This window comes from Atractosteus spatula, unplaced genomic scaffold (assembly GCF_055471065.1).
Source record: "Atractosteus spatula isolate fAtrSpa1 unplaced genomic scaffold, fAtrSpa1.hap1 Scaffold_226, whole genome shotgun sequence".
Classification (NCBI taxonomy): domain Eukaryota; kingdom Metazoa; phylum Chordata; class Actinopteri; order Semionotiformes; family Lepisosteidae; genus Atractosteus; species Atractosteus spatula.
In genome coordinates, this window is record NW_028296793.1 from 1 (window position 1) to 10,411 (window position 10,411).

At 52.7% G+C, this 10,411-nt stretch overlaps 1 protein-coding gene across 1 annotated transcript; it reads right to left on the minus strand.

Moving 5' to 3' along the window:
• Positions 1-178: 178 nt before the first annotated feature.
• Positions 179-9,688, minus strand: LOC148808310 (protein spinster homolog 1-like; the record flags this gene model as incomplete). The annotated part of the gene is made up of 3 exons (XM_088909428.1): positions 9,419-9,688; positions 1,364-1,577; positions 179-244 (listed from the first exon to the last, which is right to left on the minus strand). Coding segments are annotated over exons 2-3 (274 nt in total), but the record flags the coding sequence as incomplete, so codon positions are not given.
• Positions 9,689-10,411: the final 723 nt, after the last annotated feature.

Consider the following 10,411-nt stretch of genomic DNA (forward strand, 5'->3'; position numbering starts at 1 on the left):
TCACCCCTCCTCCCCGTCACCCGTCCTCCTCTCACCCCTCCTCCCCTCCTCCCCTCTCACCCCTCCTCCCGTCTCCCCCCTCCCGTCTCCCCCTCCTCCTCCTCTCTCTCCTCCCCTCTCACTCTCCTCCTCCCGTCACCCCCCCTCCTCTCACTCTCCTCCTCCTCTCCCCAGGTACCTGTCTGAAGGAGGCCGGACATACTGTCATCGATGTTGAAGAATTTCTCAATATCAGGAAGAACACCTGAGAGAGAGAGAGAGACATGAGCACACAGGGACTGGACAGACACTGCGCTGAGAGAGAGAGAGAGAGAGGACATGAGCACACAGGGACTGAACAGACACTGCACTGAGAGAGAGAGAGGACATGAGCACACAGGGACTGGACAGACACTGCCGCTGAGAGAGAGAGAGGACATGAGCACACAGGGACTGGACAGACACTGCGCTGAGAGAGAGAGAGGACATGAGCACACAGGGACTGGACAGACACTGCGCTAGAGAGAGAGAGAGAGAGAGGACATGAGCACACGGACTGGACAGACTGCGCTGAGAGAGAGAGAGAGGACATGAGCACACAGGGACTGGACAGACACTGCGCTGTGAGAGAGAGGACATGAGCACACAGGGACTGGACAGACACTGCGCTGGAGAGAGAGAGAGAGAGGACATGAGCACACAGGGACTGGACAGACACTGCGCTGAGAGAGAGAGAGGGACATGAGCACACAGGGACTGGACAGACACTGCGCTGAGAGAGAGAGAGAGAGAGGACATGAGCACACAGGACTGGACAGACACTGCGCTGAGAGAGAGAGAGAGAGGACATGAGCACACAGGGACTGGACAGACACTGCGCTGAGAGAGAGAGGACATGAGCACACAGGGACTGGACAGACACTGCGCTGAGAGAGAGAGAGGACATGAGCACACAGGGACTGGACAGACACTGCACTGAGAGAGAGAGGACATGAGCACACGGACTGGACAGACTGCGCTGAGAGAGAGAGAGAGAGGACATGAGCACACAGGGACTGGACAGACACTGCGCTGAGAGAGAGAGGACATGAGCACACAGCGACTGGACAGACACTGCGCTGAGAGAGAGAGAGAGGACATGAGCACACAGGGACTGGACAGACACTGCGCTGTGAGAGAGAGACATGAGCACACAGGGACTGGACAGACACTGCGCTGAGAGAGAGAGAGAGGACATGAGCACACAGGGACTGGACAGACACTGCGCTGAGAGAGAGAGAGAGAGGACATGAGCACACAGGGACTGGACAGACACTGCGCTGAGAGAGAGAGAGAAGAGAGAGAGAAAGAGAGAGAGAGGACATGAGGACATGAGGACATGTACCTGCCACAGTGAATCTGTCCATGTAGTTGAGGAGGTTGACGAAGAAGAGCACGCCCACTGTCAGCACCGCCCTCCTATTGGACACTCCGCTGGGGGGCACGGCCTCCTGCTCCGCCCCCTTCTGCCCAGGCCCCTCCCCCTCAGCCTCGGTGTCACCCGGGAGGGAGAGGAAAGGGGCGGAGTCTGACACGGGGTCAGAGAGTGACATCACTGCCTGAGAGAGAGAGAGAGAGAGAGAGAGAGAGTTGAGTGGTCAGTGTGCTGGACTCGTACACTTAGCTCTTCACTGGGATTATAATCAGACTCCACTGACACTGACAGAGCAGTCTGAGACTCTCCAGGCTGGACTGGGCTGACTGGACTGGAGCTGGATTAGTTCTTCACTGGGATTATAATCAGACTCCCCTGACACTGACAGAGCAGTCTGAGACTCTCCAGGCTGGACTGGACTGACTGGACTGGGAGCTGGATTAGTTCTTCACTGGGATTATAATCAGACTCCACTGACACTGACAGAGCAGTCTGAGACTCTCCAGGCTGGACTGACTGACTGGGACTGGGAGCTGGATTAGTTCTTCACTGGGATTATAATCAGACTCCACTGACACTGACAGAGCAGTCTGAGACTCTCCAGGCTGGACTGGACTGACTGGACTGGGAGCTGATTAGTTCTTCACTGGGATTATAATCGGACTCCCTGACACTGACAGAGCAGTCTGAGACTCTCCAGGCTGGACTGGACTGACTGGACTGGGAGCTGGATTAGTTCTTCACTGGGATTATAATCAGACTCCACTGACACTGACAGAGCAGTCTGAGACTCTCCAGGCTGGACTGGACTGACTGGACTGGGAGCTGGATTAGTTCTTCACTGGGATTATAATCAGACTCCACTGACACTGACAGAGCAGTCTGAGACTCTCCAGGCTGGACTGGACTGACTGGACTGGGAGCTGGATTAGTTCTTCACTGGGATTATAATCGGACTCCCCTGACACTGACAGAGCAGTCTGAGACTCTCCAGGCTGGACTGGACTGACTGGACTGGGAGCTGGATTAGTTCTTCACTGGGATTATAATCAGACTCCACTGACACTGACAGAGCAGTCTGAGACTCTCCAGGCTGGACTGGACTGGACTGGGAGCTGGATTAGTTCTTCACTGGGATTATAATCAGACTCCACTGACACTGACAGAGCAGTCTGAGACTCTCCAGGCTGGACTGGACTGACTGGACTGGGAGCTGGATTAGTTCTGAACTGGGATTATAATCAGACTCCCCTGACACTGACAGAGCAGTCTGAGACTCTCCAGGCTGGACTGGACTGACTGGACTGGGAGCTGGATTAGTTATGAACTGGGATTATAATCGGACTCCCTGACACTGACAGAGCAGTCTGAGACTCTCCAGGCTGGACTGGACTGACTGGACTGGGAGCTGGATTAGTTCTGAACTGGGATTATAATCAGACTCCACTGACACTGACAGAGCAGTCTGAGACTCTCCAGGCTGGACTGGACTGACTGGACTGGGAGCTGGATTAGTTCTGAACTGGGATTATAATTGGACTCCACTGACACTGACAAAGCAGTCTGAGACTCTCCAGGCTGGACTGGACTGACTGGACTGGGAGCTGGATTAGTTATGAACTGGGATTATAATCGGACCTCCCCTGACACTGACAGAGCATTCTGAGACTCTCCAGGCTGGACTGGACTGACTGGACTGGGAGCTGGATTAGTTCTGAACTGGGATTATAATCAGACACCACTGACACTGACAGAGCAGTCTGAGACTCTCCAGCTGGACTGGACTGGACTGGGAGCTGGATTAGTTCTTCACTGGGATTATAATCAGACTCCACTAACACTGACAGAGCAGTCTGAGACTCTCCAGGCTGACTGGGCTGACTGGACTGGAGCTGGATCAGTTCTGAACTGGGATTATAATCAGACTCCACTGATACTGACAGAGCAGTCTGAGACTCTCCAGGCTGGACTGGGACTGGGAGCTGGAATTAGTTCTTCACTGGGATTATAATCAGACTCCACTGACACTGACAGAGCAGTCTGAGACTCTCCAGGCTGGACTGGGCTGACTGGACTGGGAGCTGGATTAGTGATGAACTGGGAGTATAATCAGACTCCACTGACACTGACAGAGCAGTCTGAGACTCTCCAGGCTGGACTGGGCTGACTGGACTGGGAGCTGGATTAGTGATGAACTGGGATTATAATTGGACTCCACTGACACTGACAAAGCAGTCTGAGACTCTCCAGGCTGGACTGGACTGACTGGACTGGGAGCTGGATTAGTTATGAACTGGGATTATAATCGGACTCCCTGACACTGACAGAGCAGTCTGAGACTCTCCAGGCTGGACTGGACTGACTGGACTGGGAGCTGGATTAGTTCTGAACTGGGATTATAATCAGACTCCACTGACACTGACAGAGCAGTCTGAGACTCTCCAGGCTGGACTGGACTGACTGGACTGGGAGCTGGATTAGTTCTTCACTGGGATTATAATCGGACTCCCCTGACACTGACAGAGCAGTCTGAGACTCTCCAGGCTGGACTGGACTGACTGGACTGGGAGCTGGATTAGTTCTTCACTGGGATTATAATCAGACTCCCCTGACACTGACAGAGCAGTCTGAGACTCTCCAGGCTGGACTGGACTGACTGGACTGGGAGCTGGATTAGTTCTTCACTGGGATTATAATCAGACTCCACTGACACTGACAGAGCAGTCTGAGACTCTCCAGGCTGGACTGGACTGACTGGACTGGGAGCTGGATGAGTTCTTCACTGGGATTATAATCAGACTGCACTGACACTGACAGAGCAGTCTGAGACTCTCCAGGCTGGACTGGACTGGACTGGACTGGGAGCTGGATGAGTTCTGAACTGGGATTATAATCATACTCCACTGACACTGACAGAGCAGTCTGAGACTCTCCAGGCTGGACTGGACTGAACGGACTGGGAGCTGGATGAGTTCTGAACTGGGATTATAATCATACTCCACTGACACTGACAGAGCAGTCTGAGACTCTCCAGGCTGGACTGGACTGACTGGACTGGGAGCTGGATGAGTTCTTCACTGGGATTATAATCAGACTCCACTGACACTGACAGAGCAGCCTGAGACTCTCCAGGCTGGACTGGACTGAGTGGACTGGGAGCTGGATTAGTTCTTCACTGGGATATAATCAGACTCCACTGACACTGACAGAGCAGTCTGAGACTCTCCAGGCTGGACTGGACTGACTGGACTGGGAGCTGGATTAGTTCTTCACTGGGATTATAATCGGACTCCCTGACACTGACAGAGCAGTCTGAGACTCTCCAGGCTGGACTGGACTGACTGACTGGGAGCTGGATAAGTTCTTCACTGGGATTATAATCAGACTCCACTGACACTGACAGAGCAGTCTGAGACTCTCCAGGCTGGACTGGACTGACTGGACTGGGAGCTGGATTAGTTCTTCACTGGGATTATAATCAGACTCCACTGACACTGACAGAGCAGTCTGAGACTCTCCAGGCTGGACTGGACTGACTGGACTGGGAGCTGGATTAGTTCTTCACTGGGATTATAATCGGACTCCCCTGACACTGACAGAGCAGTCTGAGACTCTCCAGGCTGGACTGGACTGACTGGACTGGGAGCTGGATTAGTTCTTCACTGGGATTATAATCAGACTCCACTGACACTGACAGAGCAGTCTGAGACTCTCCAGGCTGGACTGGACTGACTGGACTGGGAGCTGGATTAGTTCTTCACTGGGATTATAATCAGACTCCACTGACACTGACAGAGCAGTCTGAGACTCTCCAGGCTGGACTGGACTGACTGGACTGGGAGCTGGATAGTTTCTTCACTGGGATTATAATCGGACTCCCTGACACTGACAGAGCAGTCTGAGACTCTCCAGGCTGGACTGGACTGACTGGACTGGGAGCTGGATTAGTTCTTCACTGGGATTATAATCAGACTCCACTGACACTGACAGAGCAGTCTGAGACTCTCCAGGCTGGACTGGACTGGACGGGAGCTGGATTTGTTCTTCACTGGGATTATAATCAGACTCCACTGACACTGACAGAGCAGTCTGAGACTCTCCAGGCTGGACTGGACTGACTGGACTGGGAGCTGGATTAGTTCTTCACTGGGATTATAATCAGACTCCCCTGACACTGACAGAGCAGTCTGAGACTCTCCAGGCTGGACTGGACTGACTGGACTGGGAGCTGGATTAGTTCTGAACTGGGATTATAATTCAGACTCCACTGACACTGACAGAGCAGTCTGAGACTCTCCAGGCTGGACTGGACTGACTGGACTGGGAGCTGGATGAGTTCTTCACTGGGATTATAATCAGACTGCACTGACACTGACAGAGCAGTCTGAGACTCTCCAGGCTGGACTGGACTGGACTGGACTGGGAGCTGGGATGAGTTCTGAACTGGGATTATAATCATACTCCACTGACACTGACAGAGCAGTCTGAGACTCTCCAGGCTGGACTGGACTGACTGGACTGGGAGCTGGATGAGTTCTGAACTGGGATTATAATCATACTCCACTGACACTGACAGAGCAGTCTGAGACTCTCCAGGCTGGACTGGACTGACTGGACTGGGAGCTGGATGAGTTCTGAACTGGGATTATAATCAGACTCCACTGACACTGACAGAGCAGCCTGAGACTCTCCAGGCTGGACTGGACTGAGTGGACTGGGAGCTGGATTAGTTCTTCACTGGGATTATAATCAGACTCTACTGACACTGACAGACCAGTCTGAGACTCTCCAGGCTGGACTGGACTGACAGGACTGGGAGCTGGATTAGTTCTGAACTGGGATTATAATCAGACACCACTGACACTGACAGAGCAGTCTGAGACTCTCCAGGCTGGACTGGACTGGACTGGGAGCTGGATTAGTTCTTCACTGGGATTATAATCAGACTCCACTAACACTGACAGAGCAGTCTGAGACTCTCCGGGCTGGACTGGGCTGACTGGACTGGGAGCTGGATCAGTTCTGAACTGGGATTATAATCAGACTCCACTGACACTGACAGAGCAGTCTGAGACTCTCCAGGCTGGACTGGGCTGACTGGACTGGGAGCTGGATTAGTTCTTCACTGGGATTATAATCAGACTCCACTGACACTGACAGAGCAGTCTGAGACTCTCCAGGCTGGACTGGGCTGACTGGACTGGGAGCTGGATTAGTTCTTCACTGGGATTATAATCAGACTCCCCTGACACTGACAGAGCAGTCTGAGACTCTCCAGGCTGGACTGGACTGACTGGACTGGGAGCTGGATTAGTTCTTCACTGGGATTATAATCAGACTCCACTGACACTGACAGAGCAGTCTGAGACTCTCCAGGCTGGACTGGACTGACTGGACTGGGAGCTGGATTAGTTCTTCACTGGGATTATAATCAGACTCCACTGACACTGACAGAGCAGTCTGAGACTCTCCAGGCTGGACTGGACTGACTGGACTGGGAGCTGGATTAGTTCTTCACTGGGATTATAATCGGACTCCCCTGACACTGACAGAGCAGTCTGAGACTCTCCAGGCTGGACTGGACTGACTGGACTGGGAGCTGGATTAGTTCTGAACTGGGATTATAATCAGACTCCACTGACACTGACAGAGCAGTCTGAGACTCTCCAGGCTGGACTGGATTGACTGGACTGGGAGCTGGATTAGTTCTTCACTGGGATTATAATCGGACTCCCCTGACACTGACAGAGCAGTCTGAGACTCTCCAGGCTGGACTGGACTGACTGGACTGGGAGCTGGATTAGTTCTTCACTGGGATTATAATCAGACTCCACTGACACTGACAGAGCAGTCTGAGACTCTCCAGGCTGGACTGGACTGGACTGGGAGCTGGATTAGTTCTTCACTGGGATTATAATCAGACTCCACTGACACTGACAGAGCAGTCTGAGACTCTCCAGGCTGGACTGGACTGACTGGACTGGGAGCTGGATTAGTTCTTCACTGGGATTATAATCAGACTCCCCTGACACTGACAGAGCAGTCTGAGACTCTCCAGGCTGGACTGGACTGACTGGACTGGGAGCTGGATTAGTTCTGAACTGGGATTATAATTGGACTCCACTGACACTGACAAAGCAGTCTGAGACTCTCCAGGCTGGACTGGACTGACTGGACTGGGAGCTGGATTAGTTATGAACTGGGATTATAATCGGACTCCCCTGACACTGACAGAGCAGTCTGAGACTCTCCAGGCTGGACTGGACTGACTGGACTGGGAGCTGGATTAGTTCTGAACTGGGATTATAATCAGACACCACTGACACTGACAGAGCAGTCTGAGACTCTCCAGGCTGGACTGGACTGGACTGGGAGCTGGATTAGTTCTTCACTGGGATTATAATCAGACTCCACTAACACTGACAGAGCAGTCTGAGACTCTCCAGGCTGGACTGGGCTGACTGGACTGGGAGCTGGATCAGTTCTGAACTGGGATTATAATCAGACTCCACTGATACTGACAGAGCAGTCTGAGACTCTCCAGGCTGGACTGGACTGGGAGCTGGATTAGTTCTTCACTGGGATTATAATCAGACTCCACTGACACTGACAGAGCAGTCTGAGACTCTCCAGGCTGGACTGGGCTGACTGGACTGGGAGCTGGATTAGTGATGAACTGGGAGTATAATCAGACTCCACTGACACTGACAGAGCAGTCTGAGACTCTCCAGGCTGGACTGGGCTGACTGGACTGGGAGCTGGATTAGTGATGAACTGGGAGTATAATCAGACTCCACTGACACTGACAGAGCAGTCTGAGACTCTCCAGGCTGGACTGGACTGACTGGACTGGGAGCTGGATTAGTTCTGAACTGGGATTATAATCAGACTCCACTGACACTGACAGAGTAGTCTGAGACTCTCCAGGCTGGACTGGACTGACTGGACTGGGAGCTGGATTAGTTCTGAACTGGGATTATAATCAGACTCCACTGACACTGACAGAGCAGTCTGAGACTCTCCAGGCTGGACTGGACTGACTGGACTGGGAGCTGGATTAGTTCTGAACTGGGATTATAATCAGACTCCACTGACACTGACAGAGCAGTCTGAGACTCTCCAGGCTGGACTGGACTGACTGGACTGGGAGCTGGATTAGTGATGAACTGGGATTATAATCAGACTCCACTGACACTGACAGAGCAGTCTGAGACTGTCCGGGCTGGACTGGGCTGACTGGACTGGGAGCTGGATTAGTGATGAACTGGGATTATAATCAGACTCCACTGACGCTGATAGAGCAGTCTGAGACTCTCCAGGCCGGACTGGGCTGACTGGACTGGGAGCTGGATTAGTTCTTCACTGGGATTATAATCAGACTCCACTGACACTGACAGAGCAGTCTGAGACTCTCCAGGCTGGACTGGGCTGACTGGACTGGGAGCTGGATTAGTTCTTCACTGGGATTATAATCAGACTCCACTGACACTGACAGAGCAGTCTGAGACTCTCCAGGCTGGACTGGGCTGACTGGACTGGGAGCTGGATTAGTTCTGAACTGGGATTATAATCAGACTCCACTGACACTGACAGAGCAGTCTGAGACTCTCCAGGCTGGACTGGACTGACTGGACTGGGAGCTGGATTAGTTCTGAACTGGGATTATAATCAGACTCCACTGACACTGACAGAGCAGTCTGAGACTCTCCAGGCTGGACTGGGCTGACTGGACTGGGAGCTGGATTAGTTCTGAACTGGGATTATAATCAGACTCCACTGACACTGACAGAGCAGTCTGAGACTCTCCAGGCTGGACTGGACTGACTGGACTGGGAGCTGGATTAGTTCTGAACTGGGATTATAATCAGACTCCACTGACACTGACAGAGCAGTCTGAGACTCTCCAGGCTGGACTGGGCTGACTGGACTGGTCTGACTCCTGACATCACCGCTCGGCTCTTGCAAAACAATGAAACGCGAAATCAGATCAAAAACACAAATAACGAGGCTTCGCCGAGAACCGACCTGGAGGGGGTTAAGAACTGGCGGAGAGAGCTCGGTAGCGGTCCGGTCCGGTCCGGTCCAGGAGCAGTGTTTGAGATCGATGCGGGGGTCTGTGCGGTTTCTCTCTCTCTCTCTCTCTCTCTAGCCGGAGCGCATCCTGCCCGGGCGAGCCGCTGCGGACGGGTCAGGGTGTGCTGGCGGTCCGGACGGGTCAGGCGTGTGCTGTGTCTCAGGCGCTGACTCCTCTAGCTCGGCGCCGCCATGTTGCCTGGCAGCAGCTGCTCTGCGGTCACATGACCGCCCCCCCCTCCGCGGCACGCCGGGTCACGGGGCCTGCGCGTGCGGGGAGAGGCTACCGCCCCTGATGGAGTAGAGGCGCAGGGAGATCGTGTCAATTCAGTTCTCTCTCTTCCCTCTCTCCTCTCCTCTCTCCTCTCTCTCTCCCCCCTCTCCCCTCTCTCTCTCCTCTCTCCCGTCTCTCCCCCTCCCCTCTCTCTCTCCTCTCTCCTCTCTCCTCTCTCTCTCCCCCCTCAATTCAATTCAATTCAGTTCCAGGTGCTTTATTAGCATGACCGATGGGTACAATCAGTGTTGCCAAAGCAAATGAAAGTAATAAAATTAACATGGAACAAAACAAAAATAGAAGTAAAATAAAATCTACAGACATATTTCAGACATTTACAACAAAGACATATTATAAAATATTGACATATTCTGTAGGCGGCTGGAGCATTATTGGGAGACAGACTCACTGTTCCTCAGGCTGGGACAGGAGATCACACACTGTATTATTATTATTGAGAGACAGGCTCACTGTTCCTCAGGCTGGGACAGGAGATCACACACTGTATTATTATTATTGAGAGACAGGCTCACTGTCTGTTCCTCAGCCTGGGACAGGAGATCACACACTGTATTATTATTATTGAGAGACAGGCTCACTGTCTGTTCCTCAGGCTGGGACAGGAGATCACACACTATATTATTATTATTGAGAGACAGACTCACTGTTCC